This window comes from Nycticebus coucang, chromosome 18 (assembly GCF_027406575.1).
Source record: "Nycticebus coucang isolate mNycCou1 chromosome 18, mNycCou1.pri, whole genome shotgun sequence".
In the NCBI taxonomy this organism is placed as follows: Eukaryota; Metazoa; Chordata; class Mammalia; order Primates; family Lorisidae; genus Nycticebus; species Nycticebus coucang.
This window is the reverse complement of record NC_069797.1, coordinates 62,834,638-62,852,513: the sequence shown is the minus strand read 5'-3', so window position 1 is coordinate 62,852,513 and position 17,876 is coordinate 62,834,638. Positions and strand designations below refer to the sequence as shown.

The 17,876-nt window shown below is 41.4% G+C and overlaps 1 protein-coding gene across 1 annotated transcript in view; it reads right to left on the bottom strand.

The window, feature by feature from the left end:
- Nucleotides 1–207: 207 nt before the first annotated feature.
- Nucleotides 208–17,876, bottom strand: part of EFCAB3 (EF-hand calcium binding domain 3) — a 97,920-nt gene continuing 80,251 nt past the window's right edge. Inside the window, exons 22-25 of the mRNA XM_053568994.1 lie at nucleotides 13,863–14,056; nucleotides 13,097–13,281; nucleotides 4,575–4,700; nucleotides 208–656 (exon numbers count right to left, since the gene is read on the bottom strand). Coding sequence (XP_053424969.1) covers nucleotides 330–656; nucleotides 4,575–4,700; nucleotides 13,097–13,281; nucleotides 13,863–14,056 — 832 coding nt within the window. The 3' untranslated portion in view covers nucleotides 208–329. The remainder of the gene's footprint in view (nucleotides 657–4,574; nucleotides 4,701–13,096; nucleotides 13,282–13,862; nucleotides 14,057–17,876) is intronic.

Sequence of the window (17,876 nt, the reverse complement as noted above, 5' to 3'; positions counted from 1 at the left end):
CTCAGACGGAAATTTACTGCTTGGAGGTCCCTTAAAAGCTCAGAAGGTCCTTTCCTTTCCTCCTTCCGCAGAGGCCCAGGCAGCTTTACACCAGGTGGGGGCAGGAGAGCGCAGCTGGTTGCTAGGAAACTAACCAGCACCACATCTATTTACTATAAAGATTTAAGACAGGGAAACCATTTTATGAGTTAAACTTCTTTACTGGTCAGAATCCAAAAGATGTCAGAATTTCCAGCTGCTAAGAATGTATTAGATAAAAGCAAGAAACCATAATTTTGATAACTATGAAAAAGTAGTTTGTAATGAGCTGTTTAGAAAATGTAGAAATTTCATTGTTGAAATCCTTTGAAACTTATCCGTTTTCTTTTTCTTCCAGTCTCTGTGTCACTTTCACTGGTTACTGACGAGGAAGAGAATCCAGAGTTGTGAAAGGAATTTCTATATGTGTAGGCATCAAATAATCTTAAGTCCTTAGGAGAAAGTAATTCTTGGCAAACATTCCATGACCATGTATAAGTAGAAAATGTGTCATAAAAGGACTCATTTTTAGTGTCTATCCCAACCAAGTCTCCTCGGATTTTCTGCCAGAGGTTTAGCATTTCCTTCCGGTGCTCAAGGGCAATTCCTAAATTATAGTTGTCTGTAGCTCTCTTCACCTGCAGCGAGAAAGCAGAAGTTTACAATAGTTACCATAATTATCTTTGATTTATAGACCACAATATAGAATTCCAAGAGTTATGTTCCCAGGCCTTGAAAGTTACTGAGCCTGTACATTGGGTAGTGCCTCTTGAGAACATGTGGGTTAAGAGTTGATGAACAATCAAAACGTATTATTCAGGGCTGGGCCCGGTGGCTCACTCCTGTAATCCTAGTGCTCCGGGAGGCTGAGGCAGGTGGATTACCTGAGCTCGCAGGTTCAAGACCAGCCTGAGCCAGAGTGAGACCTCGCCTCTAAAAATAGCTGGGTGTTGTGGCAGGTGCCTGTAGTCCCAGCTACTTGGGAGGCTTAGGCAAGAGAATCGCTTAAGTCCAAGAGTTTGACGTTGTTGTGAGCTGTGATGCCACAGCACTCTACCGAGGGTGACAAAGTAAGACTCTGTCTCAAAAAAAAAATGTATCACTCAGGAACAATGATATAAGAATATTAAAAATACAATGAACTAAAATAGGGAGAAGTGTAGGATGGTAAAAGTCTCCGGATATAACAGGAGTCCAAGGATGGGCCCTAATTCAGCCTAGAACAGGAAGAACCACCTGGGAGAAGAAGCTGAACAGGTCCTCAAGGATTTGATCAAATTGAGGGAGTGAGTTGTAATGAGGAGGTGTCACAAGGAGAAGGGACAGCATAAACAAAAGCTCAAAGGCTTTTAATAAACATCTGGAGTTAGTAGGAGAGTACAGGCACTTGGTATGGCTGGAGTATCAAGTTTAAAGTAGGAAGGAAGGAGTAATGTTGGAGGAGAGGCAGGCCCTTAGACTGTTTTGGCAGAAAGTGAGATAAATCCCTTAGTTGTGTGGAGCAGAAAAACCCTGTCATTGTTGAGAGGGACACAATCACTTTTAAGCAGGACAGTGACATGGTTAGACCTTCATGCAGCTGTGTGGAGAACAGTCGGAGGGCAGGAGCTATTAAGGAAAGCAGGCTGGAGACCTGATGAGGGCCTTAATTAAGGTAGTGGTAATAGGGACAGAGTGAAGAGAACAGACTTGAAATATCTTTAAGAGAATGAAAGGGGCTAGATTTGGTTGGTGGATGTGACGAATGAGTAAAAAAGTCTAAGTTAATGATGGTTCCTGGTCTCATAGCTTCAGTGACTGTGTAGATGGTGGTATCAACAGAGGCACTGAATCACCCAGGGAGAGCCAGTTTGATGCAGAAGATAATGAGTTTGGTTTTGGACATGTTTAATTCTTTATGAGACATACATAGTGGCAGAAATGTTCCTTATGTGGTCAGTGAGATAGATGTCTAGGTTAGTGACAATTTTTTTTTTTTCTTTTTCATCGGTCTCTCTTTTTTTTTATTTTTTTATTTTTTTTTATTGTTGGGGATTCATTGAGGGTACAATAAGCCAGGTTACACTGAAGGTTAGTGACAAATTTAAGAGTTTTTAGTATATGGGGGCAGCTGAAACACAGAGCATAGATTGAGATAGCCCAAAGAATACTCTGCCTAGCTGTCTTCATCTAATGCAGAAATCCCTAACGTTCTGCTCCAGTTGGGTCACTGGGATGCAAACTATTGATCTTCTCAAGTGTCTCAGCCCTTGGGGCAGCTGATGCCCCAGAGCCAGAGGCCTCTGGATGAAAACAGCCTCCATTTACTTTACTGTGAATTTGTGCCATGATGAGACAGAAGTTGGTAGTGCACTCTTTTTTCTTTTCTTTCTTTCTTTCTTTTTTTTTTTTGAGACAGAGTCTCACTCTGTCACCCAGGCTAGAGTGCCGTAGCATCATAGCTCACAACAACCTCAAACTCCTGGGTTCAAGGGATCCTTTTGCCTCAGCCTCCCAGGTAGCTGGGACTACAAACACCCACCACAATGCCCAGCTAATTTCTCTATTTTTAGTAGAGATAGGGTCTTGCTCTTGGTCAGGCTGGTCTTAAACTCCTGAGCTCAAGGGATCCTCTGGTCTTGGTCTCCCAGAGATAGGATAACAGGCATGAGTCACCACACCTGGTGGGGAGCTCATTCTTGTGATTATGTGCATGCAGCATTGAATATCTGTAATTCCATTTATCTCAATATATTCCTCCTACCCATTTTCTTCTCCAAACTTAGTGAGGGAGGAACTGTGTATTTTATTCTGTGGCATCTCCTAATCTAAGGACATCTTATTGAATAAATACATGAGCTAGTATATACAAATGAAGGGATGCGTATACTGAACAAATGAATGGGTGAGAAGAGCAATAGGATGAGAGTAGAAAACTAGGAAATATCAATCCTTAAAGAATAAACATTGAGGAAAGAGAAGAGGGAGGAAAGGACACAGAGCTACAAGGAGAAACGAAGATGCAGTATTGGAAAGGCTGAGTAAGTAGAATTGTCTGGAAGAGCTGGATTATTAGTACCAAATGCAGAGGGGGGTGCTGTAAAGTAGATCCCTGTCTGTCTTTGTGGGGTACAAAGTTTGCTGAGAAGTCAGGGCACAAAAGTAGCTTTATGGTTAAAAGTGTGTATTCCAGCTAGGTGTGATGGCTCACTCCTATAATCCTAGCACTTTGGGAGGCTGAGATGTCAGTATTGCTTGAGATAAGGAGTTTGAAATCAGCCTGAGCAAGAATAAGACACCCCTCCTTCCCTTCTCTACCAAAAATAGAAGAGGTGGCCTGTGTCTAGTCCCAGCTTCTCAAGAGTCTGAGACAGAGGCTGGATGCAGTGGGAGGCCGAGGCCGGTGGATAGTCTGAGCTTACAGGTTTGAGATCAGCCAGAGCAAAAAGTGAGACCCTGTCTCTACTAAAAATAGAAAAACTGAGGCAAGAGGATCACTTGAGCCCGAGTTGGAGATTGCTGTGAGCTATGACGCAACGGCACTCTACCTAGGGCGACAGTTAGAGACTCTGTTTAAAAAAAAAAAGAGTCTGAGACAGGAGGATTGCTTGAGCCTAGTAGTTTGAGGTTGGAGTGATGATGACACCACTGCATGCTAGCCTGGGAGCACAATGAGCCCTTGCCTCAAAAAACAGTAACAACAAAAAAATAGGCTTCTTTTTTTTTTGAGACAGTCTCACTTTGTCACCCTTGGTGAGTGTTATGGCATCATAGCTCACAGCAACCTCAAATTCCTGGGCTTAAGTGATTGTCTTGCCTCAGCCTCCCAAGTAGTTGGGACTACAGGAGCCTGTGACAACGCCCAGCTATTTTTAGAGACGAGGTCTTGCTCTGGCTCAAGGTTGTTTTTGAACCTGTGAGCTCAGGCAATCCACCTGCCTTGGCCTCCCAAGTGCTGGGGATTATAGGTGTGAGCTAATGTACCCGGCTGAAAAGTGTGTATTCTTGAACCATATTTCCCATGTTTATAATTCTTATTACATATTAGCTGTGTGTTTTTGGCAAATCACTTAACCTCTCTGTGCATCTCTATAAAATGACAAGAAATAACAGCGCCTACCTTAAAGTGGTGTGTGATAATCAAATGAATCAGCACTGTATATCACTTGTAGAGCACAGTGGCTGACACTTAGGTGCTATTATTATCATTGTTTTAGCTGCTATAATAAAGATGCTTTCACTCACCACTATTCTCTGAGTACAACACTCACAGTAACTGTTGGTTTACTACCTTAGTTTGCTATTTCCAGGATGAAGCAAATGAATGTTCTAGAAATGAGGCTGGGTATAGCTGCATAATTGATTACCAGGATGAAATTATAATACTTAACATTAGAATCCATTTGATGGTGGAGCCAGAAATGTTGTCATTACAATGGGTTAAAATGAGAAACAATCTTGTCTCATTTTAAAAGCATAGAGCAGATAAAAATTCTCTTGGTTTCATGGTGTAGTAATGAAGTAGACAATGCTTTTTTCAGTGCCTTCTGTGAAGGGATTCAGCAGTGAATACTCACCTGGTGTTTAATAGCAGCTGCATCAGCCACTGTCCAAGTCTGCTTTTTCTTGAACATTTGAGCAATGTCAAGGATGTCATCTGAATAGCCGGAGGCAGGGTCTATAGGCTTTTTTACATTTGCTGCCTTTATGCATATTTACAAAAGAAGGTTAGTAATATGTTTCAGTTTGAATTAGGCAACAACAAAGCTATAATAAACAAGTATATTTTATTATGAAAGGATTAGTATATAATTTATAAGGTTATTACTACACTATTGTCAATTGTTTTGGAGCACCTAGGAGAGCACCGTTTGTGAATAGGTATTTGGTAAATTCCCATTAATAATGACCGAAGCCTTGTTCTAAGAGAAGTATAGACCACTTGGTTTTCTTTTCTTTCTTTTTCTTTTTTTGTAGAGACAGAGTCTCACATTATCGCCCTCGGTAGAGTGCTATGGCATCACACAGCTCACAGCAACCTCCAACTCCTGGGCTGAATCGATTCTCTTGCCTCAGTCTCCCGAGTAGCTGGGACTACAGGTGCCCACCACAACGCCCAGCTATTTTTTGGTTTGCAGTTCAGCCGGGGCCGGGTTTGAACCCGCCACCCTCGGTATATGGGGCCGGCGCCTTACCGACAGAGCCACAGGTGCCGCCCTCTTTCTTTTTTTTTTTTTTAGAGACAGAGTCTCATTTTATCACTCTTGGTGGAGTGCTATGGCATCACAGCTCACAGCAACCTCCAATTCCTGGGCTTAGGCGATTCTCTTGCCTCAGCCTCCGGAGTAGCTGGGACTACAGGCATCAGCCACAACGCCCGGCTATTTTTTTTTGCAGTTTGGCTGGGGCCGGGTTCGAACCCACCACCCTCAGTATATGGGGCCAGCGCCCTACCCACTGAGCCACAGATGCTGCCTTAGGCCACTTGGTTTTCATGTGGAAAGGATATGGAGGAGCCAACACCATCATGATCCCAACTTTCCAAGCCATCAAAAAGCACCAAAAATGACTATGGTCTCCATTACAGCACAACCTCTGTTACTCTCAAACTTCTCCCTGGGAACTAGCCATCTCTTTCCCCTGTTCCTGGGCTGGTGAACAATGCTGGTGAAAATCATGTAAATATGCTGATTGCTTTCATGCGTATTTCCTTTTCTTCATTTGCCGTTAACTCTATTACCATCAAGGAAGGGTGTGGTGGCTCATGCCTATAATCCTACCACTCTGGGAGGCCAAGGTGGGTGGATTGCCTGAGTTCATGGGTTCAAGACCAGCCTGAGCCAGAGAGAGACCTCATTTCTAAAAATAGCCAGGTGTGTGGCAGGCACCTTTAGTCTCAGCTAACTTGGGAGGCCTAGGCAAGAGGATAGCTTAAGCCCAAGAGTTTGAGGTTGCTGTGAGCTATTATGCCATAGCACTCTATTGAGGGCAACAAAGTGAAACTATCTCAAAAAAAAAAAAGAAGGAAAGAAAACAAACAAACAAAAATCTCTATTACCATCCTCATAGTGGCTGTTGGAAAACCAAACGTTCCAACTCTCTCAGCTGGTGAGCTTATCTCTTTAAAGCTATCTAATATGAATTCTCTCTATTTGTCTTTCTGTCTTAGGATTTCTCCATCCTTTAGCTATTTTTTTCTCTTTCCCTCTCATGTGTGGGAGATCTTACTTCGGTTTTCCTCTTTCACTGGCTAGGCTTCCGGTGTTTGGCTTGTGCAGTTACACAGTCCCCTTCCTTAGGAGGGCCCTGCATCTGGCTTAATGTTTTGCTATTGCTGTCTTGAAATTACTTTTTTTTTTTTTAATACAGAGTCTCACTCTGTCGCCCCAAAGTAGAGTGCTGTGGAGTCATAGCACCTCCAACTCTTAGGCTCAAATGATCCTCTCACCTCAGGCTTTCAAGGAGCTGGGACTATAGGTGGCCCACCAAGACACCCAGCTAGTTTTAGACAGGGTCTAGCTCTTGCTCAGGCTGGTCTTAACCTCCTGAGCTCAAGCAATCCACCTGCTTTGGCCTCCTGAATACTAGGATTACAGCTGTAAGCCACCTTGCCCGGCCTGCTATCTTAAAATTCTTGATTATTTGCAAGCAAAGGACTCTACATTTTTATTTTTCACTGGGCCCTGAAAATTATGTACTCAGTTCTGTCTCTCTCTTCTATATTAAATTTTTCTTTCCCTTGAGCAGTGGTTTTTAGCCGTGACTGCATGTTGGAACTTTAAAAAATACTGACACCTGGGTCCCACCACAGACTACTGATTTAATGAGACATGGTGGTAGCTTTTTTTTTCTATACTAAGACCTTGAGACTTCATTATTTTTTGAGACAGAGTCTCACTTTGTTGTCCCAAGCTAGATTGTTTTGGTGTCAGCCTAGATCACAGCAACCTCAAACTCCTGGGTTTGATTGATCCTCCTGCCTCAGCCTCTGAAGTAGCTGGGACTACAGGCACCCACCACAATGCCTAGCTATATATATATATTTTTATTTTTAGTAGACGTGGGGTCTTGCTCTTGCTCAGGTCAGTCTGCACCAGGCACAGGGTTTTTAAAAAGCTCTCTTAAGTGATTCTATTATGCAGCTAAGATTGAGACAGCTTTAAAGGTCCTTCCTCCTGTCTACAAATATGCTTAAGTGTTTCAAGTCCCAAAATAACTTTACTGATTCTACAGTAAGCGGTAGTTCCACTTCACTCTTTCTTTCTTCTTTTTTTTCCTTTCTCTCTCTCCTTTTTTTTTAGACAGAGTAACTCCATGGTCATGGGCTGAGTGCTGTGGTATCGCAGCAACCTCAAACTCTTGGGCTCAAGTGATTCTTGCCTCAGTCTCCGGAGTAGCTGGGACTATAGGCGCCCACCACAATGCCCAGCTAGCTTTTCTATTTTTAATAGAGACAGTCTGGTTCTTGTTCAGGTTGGACTCAAACTTCTGAGGCAATCCACCTGCCTCAGCCTATGGGAATGCTAGGATTATAGGTGTGAGTCACCATTCCCCGCCTACTTTTTCTTAATAGGGATTGATTTACTTATTGTTGTCTGCTTTATCAATTTCTGGAGTTTCTAGATAAAATCTCCTACTGTGATTATGGATTTGCCTGTTCATTTAGCAATTATCAGAGGCTGAGCATGGTGGCTCACGCCAATAATCCTAGCACTCTGGGAGGCCGAGGCTGGTGGATTGACTGAGCTCACAGGTTGGAGACCAGCCTGAGCCAGAGCAAGACCTTGTCTCTAAAAATAGCCGGGCATTGTGGCAGGTGCCTATAGCTCTGGTTACTTGGGAGGCTGAGGCAAGAGAATCGCTTGAGTTCAAGAGTTTGAAGTTGCTGTGAGCTGGGACACCACAGCACTCTACTAAGGGTGACTCTGTTTCAAAAAACAAATAAACAAACAAAAAAGCATTTAGCAATTATCCTTACATTTTAAAATATGTATAATTCTTTTAAAAAGTCTAAAGTTAATCCTTGTGATTTTATTTTTCTCCTTATCTGTCAGTTCACTAGGTGTATACAGGTTCAGGGTAGTTATATCTTTTTGGCATTTTGTAAAAAATCATTAAATAGCCTCTTTAGTCATATTTTCTTTAAAATTTATTTTTTATATATTATATACACATATATACATACACACTCTATATATTGATACAGATTATTTTGATTTATATTTGTCTGGAATATCTTTTTCTCTCCCTTTATTTTCAAGCTTTCTGTGTCATGTATTAGGTATGTTTCCTTTAAAGAACAGATATCTGAAAATTTTAAAAGAATCAATCTTAGAATCCTTTTTTTTTGATACTTGAAAGATACATCCTCTGCATGTCTTCCTTCCTTTTCTTCCTCACTTCATCCCTCTTTCCCTCTCTTCCTTTCTTTGGTTAATTTTTTTTTTTTTTAAAGAAACAGCTTTTTACTCTGTTGCCCAGGCTGAAGTGTGGTGGCATGATTATAGCTCACTGTAACTTCAAACTCCCAGCTCAAGTGTCTTCCTGTCTCAGTCTCCTAACTAGATCAGACAACAGGTGCACGCCACCATAGTTGGCTAATTTTTCCTATTTTTTGTAGAGACGGGACTTCACTATGTTGCTGAGGCTGGTCTTGAATTCCTGGCCTCAAGTGATCCTCCTGCCTCAGCCTCCATGTGCCTACAGGTGCCTGCTACCATGCATGGCTAAGTTTTATATTTTTTTGTAGAGACTAGGTATCACTATCTTGTCCAAGCTGGTTTCAAACTTCTAGGCTCAAGGGATGCTTCTGCTTTGGTGTCCCTGAGTGCTAGGATTACAGGAGTGAGATGCTGCACCTAGCCAGGTTTAATCAATTTTTAGAAAGCATTTCAGTACTGAATTTTTCATCTCTAGAAATTCCATTGATTTTCAAATTAGGCTGTTTTCCCTCATTCTGTGTGGTCTTTTTCTCCATTATGATTTCTATTCCTTTAAATAAAACCAATTTAATAATATAAAATATTTTTACAGGCTTTTAAAGATTGTTTTGTGAGCGGTGCTTGTGGCTCAGTGAGTAGGGCGCCAGCCCCATATGCCGAGGGTGGTGGGTTCAAACCCAGCCCCGGCCAAACTGCAATAAAAAAATAGCTGGGCGTTCTGGCGGGCGCCTGTAGTCCCAGCTGCTGGGGAGGCTGAGGCAAGAGAATCGCGTAAGCCCAAGAGTAGAGGTTGCTGTGAGCCGTGTGACGCCACAGCACTCTACCCGAGGGCGGTACAGTGAGACTCTGTCTCTACAAAAAAAAAAAAAAGATTGTTTTGTTATATCAAATTATTATGATACTCCTGTTTATTTTATCTACTATCTTGTTTGTTTAGGCTAGATTGCTTCTTTATATGGCTAGTAATTAAAAAAATTTTTTTTTTTATTTTTTGAAACTGAGTCTCACTTTGTCACCCTTAGTAGAGTGAGCACCCTCAGCTCACAGCAATCTCTAACTTTTGGGCACAGTAATTTTCTTGCCTCAGCCTCCCCAGTAGCTGGGGCTATAGGCGCCCACCCTAACGTCAGGCTATTTTTTAGAGATGTGGTCTTGCCATGGCTCAGGCTGGTCTCGAATTCCTGAGCTCAGGCAATCCATCTCCTCAATATCGGTGTAAGCCACCGTGCCTGGCCACAAATAAATAAATAAAATAAAAATAAATTAAAAAAAATTTTTTTTTGGTAGAGACAGAGTCTCACTTTATCGCCCTTGGTAGAGTGCTGTGGCGTCACACAGCTCACAGCAACCTCCAACTCCTGGGCTTCTGCGATTCTCCTGCCTCAGCCTCCCGAGCAGCTGGGACTACAGGCGCCTGCCACAACGCCCGGCTATTTTTTTGTTGCAGTTTGGCCGGGGCCGGGTTTGAACCCACCACCCTCGGTGTATGGGGCGGCGCCCTACCCGCTGAGCCACAGGCACCGCCCTAAGTTAAAAATTTTTTGGTATAAGCTATGTGAACCTTAAGATTTGGACATGTTAGTGTCTGGAAGAACTCCCAAGGTAGTGCTGGTCTAAAATCTGTTCTTAGGATAATTTCTCAATGTGGAGATTTCATCCAATGCAGAAATGATAAATTCAGATCCATATCCATCCATTCTACAATCTTGAGTTTTCATAGAATACTTTTCCATTCAGAGCTTTGGGCGGGTCAAGCTTAGGCTTAAGTTTTTTACTTCTCTTTTCAGTGAGAGGGGAACCCTTCCAGAGTCTAGTTTTTGCAGAAGTTTCCATTCTAAGGTCTTTACCTGCAGGGGTCCCTGTCTCTTGACCCTGAATGGGCAGCATCTATACCCCACCTCTAACTATCAGGGCCTAGAACTATTGGACCTACCTACCATCACTCCCTGGCCACTCCCAGGGTCATTTTATGAACTTGTCATTCTGGCTTTAGGTTCTCTCTTGCTTCCTAAAAGTTGATGTTTTCCTTTCTTTTGAATATTTTTGAGTGTTTGTCATTTTATTTCATCTAGTAAGACTATCTTTTTGACCATAGGGATCATAGGGAGTCTGGGTGTGGGGTGGAGTAGTGCTCATGTAAAACTCAGTTACTTTCATGCTTTTTTTTTTTTTTCCAGTTTTGGCCGGGCCTGGGCTTGAACCTGCCACCCCCAGTATATGGGGCTGGCACCCTAATCCTTGAGCCACAGGCGCTGCCTGTTACTTTCATTCTTAAGGTTGAAAGTTCCATTTCTTGTTTCTAATTAGCATTTATAAACATACAGTCTATTAGATTAGATGCACTAAAAATATAAAAGATTAGCTGTACTATGCTATGTAGTGTATTAGGTCTAATATACTATATATGTAAACATGTATAACATAATTATATATATTAATAGACATTTATAACATGTTTGATATAATATATACAGATGTAGTACATATAGATGTAGTGGGCATAGATGTACAGATAATAAACATGTTTACAGTGTTATAATAAATATGTCATATATTAGATATAATATATCAATAAATATGTAATATATCAGATGGCAGTAAGTGTTACAGAAAAAAATCAGGGAAGAGGGTAAGGTATTGGAGGTTGTGTTTTAGTTTAAATGTATATATATTTTAGGTTATGCTATCTACCTATCTGGAGAGAGAGAGAGATAGAGAGAGAGTATTTAGAGATGAGGTCTTGCTATGTTACCCAGGCTGAAGTGCAGTGGCTATACTATACCCTCAAACTCTTGGGCTCAGCAGGTCTTGCCTTAGCCTCCTCAGTATCTGGGACTACAAGAGGACACGCCTGGCTGTTTAAGTCTATATTTTAAAAGTAACTTTTGAGGTGAAAATTCACATTACATAACATTAGCCATTTAAAGTGAATGACTAAGTAGCATTTAGCTAATATAATTATGTGAGAACTTTGATTTTTTCCTTTGTTTAACACAGGGTCTCCTTCTGTCACTTGGACTAGAGTGCAGTGGCATCATCATAACTCGATACAACCTCAGACTCCTAGGCTCAGCCTCAAACTCTCGGCCTCCCAGACTGCTAGGATTACAGGCATGATCCTACGAGAAAGATTTTGATTTTCCCTCTGAATGATATGAAAAGCCACTGAGGGTGTTGAGTTGATATTTGGCTGCTGTGTTGATAATAGATTAAAGGAGACAAAACTAGAAGGAAGGGGATCATTTAGGAAGCTGTTAACTCTACCTCTGCTGAGATTATTAGAGACAGTCTAGCATATAATGTGCTCTCAGTAAATAATTTGTATTATAGTTTTCTTTCTTCCAAAAAATATCATGTCATCTGTGGCCAGGCCCTGTTTTAGGTGATGGGGATACCTCACTAACAGAAATAAAGTCCTGGCTGGGCACAGTGAGTGGTTCATATCTGTAATCTTAGACTGAAGTGGGAGGAGGATCCCTCAAGCTCAGGAGTTTGAGACCAGCCTGAGCAAGAGGAAGACCCCATGTCTATTAAAAATAGAAAAATTAGCCAGGTACTATAGTCTGTAGTAGCTGTGGTTCCAGCTACTTGGGAGGCTGAGGCAGGAGGATCACTTGAGCCCCCGAGTTTGAGGTTGAGGTAAGCTAGGCTGACACCACAGCACTCTTTCCTGGAGAACAGGGTGAGACTCTGTCAAAAAAAAAAAAAAAAAGAAAGAACAGAAAAAGAAAAAGAAATAAAATCTTGCATACGTGAACCTAGTATTGTAGTTGGAGAGACTGACAATAAACAGATAAGCCTTATGGGGGGGTTTGATGCTGGGACATAAATTTAAAGGGGATAAATGTCCATTTCATCTTGTTATTGATATTTGCTTGTGGGTAAGACTTAATTTGGACAAATGACTAAATTCATGGACAAATGACTAAAGACAAAGACTAAATTCAAGGTCATTTGTGACAGTGTACCCTGCTTAAACCCTATGTTTGGAGGGACCTTCCAAGGATTTTAAAATGACGTGAATAATACATGGACCTCTGAACCCAGAAATGCCCAACTGGGTGGGCTGGCCTCCAGTTAAAGCTCTATCCTGTTTCTCAGGCTGGAAGGCTTGTGACAAATCTGCCATAACTTGGGCATACTTGCTGAAGACCTTAAAACTCATGACGACAGAATATGACTTGGAGGGGGGATAGATTAGAAGCAACAGAGCTTGAAGCAGGGCCAGAGGTGCTGCTGGGACAGAGTGGGATTCTAGTCAAGGCCAGGGTGGCCTTTCCATAACAGCATTGCTCCATCAGGCTGTGGACTTGTCTTTTCATCCCATGGTATCTGCCCAGCCACAATCTAGAGCTGGTTGAAGGATTCCCTAGCGCGGCTCTGGAGAGCAGTCAGGTGTAGGACCTGGGCATTCTGTTGTTATTTTTATATTCCTCACACCTAGCCCTAAACCTATTTTTCAGTAAGTTTAAATATTTATTGAAATTAAATGAAATATTTACACCTGGGCTTAAATTTTAAAACATGGCTACAGAATCTGGTTTGAAATACTGTATAATGACTAAAAATATCTGTAAAAAGCATGTTATTAGTTCTATGAAATTAGTACTTAAAAATCTCGACTATTTAAATTAGCTAATGTGACAACCTAATCTCACCTGTGTTTTCCAGTCTCTTTTATGGAAAAAATAGTTCTCAAAGTAATTCAGAGGCTCCTTTTTCCTTAACATTTCTAATTTCTGTAAGTCTTTGAATGGCTTTCCCATCACCACCCCATCCATGTTAGGAAATAGTGGGAAGACAGGTATTTTTGAATATGGGCTATCTGAATAGGGACTCCATCCTAAAAAGATAAAAATAAAAATGATATCACAAGCAAGGTCGGAAGAAATTCACATAAAAGACAAACATGTGCTGCCTGTTTGTTTTTTTTAATCTATTCTCCTCAGTGGCCGTGCCCCCCCACTCTTCACTCTCCTGTCCCCACTTCCCACCCATCCACAGACTCCATGCTTCATCCAGGCATCTAAATATTCAGATAAGATATATATTTGCTTTCAAATGGTACCTGTGTGACAGAGACTGGTCACTCAGAATAGGCTGTGGTCCTGCTCTTACAGCACGTGGCCTCTAGTACTGCCCATGGACCAGTACTGGTCCATGGCCTGTTAGGAACTGGGCCACAGAGCAGAAGGGAGGTTCTGCGAGCAAGTGAAGCTTCATCTCCATTTACAGCTGCTCCCCATCACTTGGCTCACCGCCTGGACTCTGCCTCCTGTCGGAGCTACACCCCCACCCCAGTCTGTGGAAAAATTATCTTCCATGAAACCAGTCTCCCTGGTGCTCTGCTCTAGTACTTATTTCTGACTGGGCATATACATATAAATCCTTCACAACAGTGGAGAGAGAACAAGCGGCTCTTACTCTTGAGCTCTTCAAGAAATTTATATAAATCCTTTTCTTTCATTATTGCAACTCGGGCAGCATTAGCAAAGGCAGCTGTGCTTGAGCTTGCATGTGTATATATGTCTGGCTTAAGTCTCCTTTTTCCATAACCCATCGCATAGGGACTCCACAGTGCTTCTGCGCCAGAATGCTGGAACCTTCTTCGGAAATAGCTTTAAAAAAATAGTAATTCAGAGATGGATTAAAAGATCTACAGGCCAAAATAAAATGACAAGTTGCAAGTTATATATGCTGTATAAACTTCTTTTAAATCTAATTTGAATATTCATTCAATAATATTTGAGTGCTTATTTCTGTGACATTTATAGAATATCTATCTAGTGATATTTTCCACGGGCCAGTTGACTATTTTGTATCTGTAGTCCTTGGCTTTTGGTTTCCTTTGTCTTCTCCCAAACCTCCTAGTCTTTTCTAGAAAAAAGTTATGGATAGTGATCCTTGACAAACACTGAAGTGGTACCAGTTTGAATACAAACATTAATCATACCTATTATCATTCATACTTTGTGCTGGGTTTTATTTATTTATTTATTTATTTATTTATTTATTTATTTATTTACTGAGACAGAGTCGCAAACTGTTGCCCTTAATAGAGTACCATGGTGTCATAGCTCACAGTAACCTCCAACTTGGGCTCAAGTGATCCTCTTGCCTCTATTTTTAGTAGAGGCAGGGTCTCAATTTTGCTCAGGGTGGTCTGGAACTCATGAGCTCAAGCAATCCACCCACCTCAGCCTCCCAGAGTGCTAGGATTACAGGTGTGAGCCACCGTGCCTGGCCTGTGCTGGGTTTTAAAATGCAACATTTTTTAATTAAAAAATTTTCATTGCAAAGAACTTGGAAAGCATAGAAAAGTATAAAGAAAAATATACTACTAGTAATCTTACTATTCAGAGTAAATCACTATATATACATATCTATATTTTTTTTAGAAATAGGATCTTGTTCTGTCCTTGAATCTAGAGTGCAGTGGCACACTCACAGTTCACTCTGCAACCTGGAACTCCTGGGCTCAAGCAGGCCTCCTGCCTCAGCTTCCGAAAAGTAGCTAGAACTACAGGTGTGCACCACTGCATCCAGCTATTTTTTATGTTTTATAGAGATGGGGTCTTGCTATGTTGCCCAGGCTTCAAGTGATCTCCAACTTCGGCCTCCCAAAGTGCTGGAGGATTACAGGTATAAAACATGTTTCCCAGACATAAATCACTACTGATTGTATTTCTTTCCAATTTTGGGGGGGATGTACAGATTTAGGAGATATGTTACCAGGCATTTTAGGTTATAAATTCTTTCAGGATAAGTACAACAGGCTATCTCTGACAAGAGACTCTAAATCACAGTATAAACATCCGATTTCCAAACATGCATGCCTCAAATATCAACGACTTTAACTTCAACGGTGTAAGATGCTGTATAATAAGGAAAAGAGAAACATGTAGGAGTGAGCTTGTCTTAGAACTGGGAGGCAGAGAAGCCTCTCAGAGGAAGTGACCAGTGACTGGGATCTAAAAGAGAAACAAGAGTCAGTTAAGCTTAGACAAGTGTGGTGTGTTTCGCAAAAAGATACATCCAAGTCCTAAACCTTGAACCTGTATATGTGGTCTTTATTTGGAAAGTCTTAGCAGATATAATTGAATTAAGGATCTCAAGGTGAGATTCCTCGATTTAGAGTGGCTCCTAAATCTAACAACAGGTATTCTATAAGGCAAAGGAGAGGGAGAATTGAGACACACAAGAAGGAAATGGAGGCAGAATTAGGAATTGTGTTGCCGCAAGCCAAGACATGCCAGGAGTCACTAGAACCTGGAATAAGCAAGGAAGTGTTCTCCCTTAGGATCTTAAGAAGGAATGTGGCCCTGCTGACACCTTGATTTCAGACCTCTGGCCTCCAGAACTCTGAGAGAATAATTTTTATTAGTTTAAGCTACCAAGTTTGAGTTAGTTTTTTATGGTAGGCCTAGGAAACTGATTCAAGAAGGGAGAAAATGTTTTAAGCAAATACCAGAAGGTGAAGGATCATGGAGTATTTCAGTACCTGCACCATATTTAGTCTAGTGTGTAAAAAGGGAAGTTACAGGAGGGGTGACCGGACAGCTAAGCAAAGGATTATCATGAAGCTACCTTGAAATGTCATGTTAAGTTGGAACTTTTTCAGAGGTGACGTGAGAGGACATTGTAGGCTTTTTAGGAGGTAAGTGATATGATTAGATTTGTGCTTGGCACTGTGGGCCAAGGTGTTGGAAACTCCCTCACAGCATTTTCTAACTAAATTTTATTATTATTATTTTAATGTTATTATTATTTTTGGAATGTATAATTTTATTTTTGCTATAATAAAATAGGAAATAAAAGTACATCAGAGACAAATCCCGATTTAAAGTCCATGATGACCATGCCTTAACGACTCATCAAAAATTTGGGGATAATTTATTGTCATCTATCTGTCAAGTACCAAGCAGTGGGAGTGAATCATAGAAAGGTCAATGTGATTTTTGAAAGGAATCACTCCAACCAGACCACACGCCCTGGATCTGCCCAAGTGTATTGATCCACCTGGATCCTTTTGCTGGTGACACTGTGTGCCTTCTGCCGCACTTTTTACCAAAAGATTACTGGGATAGAATGATCACTTTCTAGATATTTTCTTTCTTTCTTTTTTTTTTTTTTTATTGTTGGAGACTCATTGAGGGTACAATAAGCCAGGTTATACTGATTGCATTTGTTAGGTAAAGTATTTTCTAGATATTTTCCACATTCAAAAGGAGTTTTTTCTTAAGTCATGATAATTTTATTTATTTATTTGAGACAGAGTCTCAGTCTGTGCCCTAGGTAGAGTGCTGTGGCATCGTAGCTCACAGGAACCTCAAACTCCTGGGCTCAAGTGATTCCCTTGCCGTGGTCTCCTGAGTAGCTGGGTCTATAGGTGCCCGCCACAATACCCAGCTAGTTTTTCTATTTTTAGTAGAGACATGGACTTGCTCTTGCTCAGGCTGGTCTTGAACTCCTGAGTTCAGGCAATCACCAGTTTCGGCCTCCCAGAGTACCAGGGTTACAGGTGTGAGCCACTGTGCCTCACCTGTCATGATAATTTTAAATAAGGTTTGAGCACATTGTTTTGGCTTTCAAAACTCCATATTTTCATTAGCACATCACTGTATACACTAAAATAGCTTATCATACAATAGGGGCCTACAAATCTGTTTTTATGTCTCTCTACACCCCATCAAACCTATGAATAATGTTTTGTGAAGTAGATCAACTTGCCACACATTCTTAAGGGATTGGGGGGCTATTGAGGATTAATATAACAAAGACTATGAAAATATAGTCTTGCTTTGTGGTAGCTGTTAAGTGAGTCAGTGAGAGCACACAAGAAAGGCTATGATATCCCTGAAGACAATCTTGGAACCTAATTCTAACTACATGTTATATTCAGTTAGCATTTGGCTGCAGTATGGAAAATGGATAGAGATGGCAAGAACAGAGGCAGAGAGACAAGGTACTACAGGAAGTATAGGAAGACAGTGGCTCACACTAAGGTAGTTTCTACAGTGATAGAGAGAAATGTATGACTCTCATGTTTAGGAAGTGAAATAGACAGGATTTAATGATTGGTTGCATGTGGTGAGTGAGACAGCAGCACCTGAGGACATGCTGGGCATTTGGCCCAGGCAGAGGCGAACACACTAAGATGATAAAGCCTCCCTGAGATTTGGTACCCAAGTGGAAGAACTCATACAACTGGGTGTCGAGCAAGAGGTGAATTAATTTTGACATTTTGGATTTGAGGGGCTTCCATATGGAGATGCCTAGTAGGCAGCTGGGAACTCCAGAGAGGGCAGGGGCTGGAGATACAGTGTGACCTTCTCTGTGTCTCATTCTCCTTTCCCGTCTATAAAGGAGGTGTTGGAAACTCCCTCACAGGTTTGATCTGGGGATCAAATGAGGTCATTCGACAAATAATTATGAGTG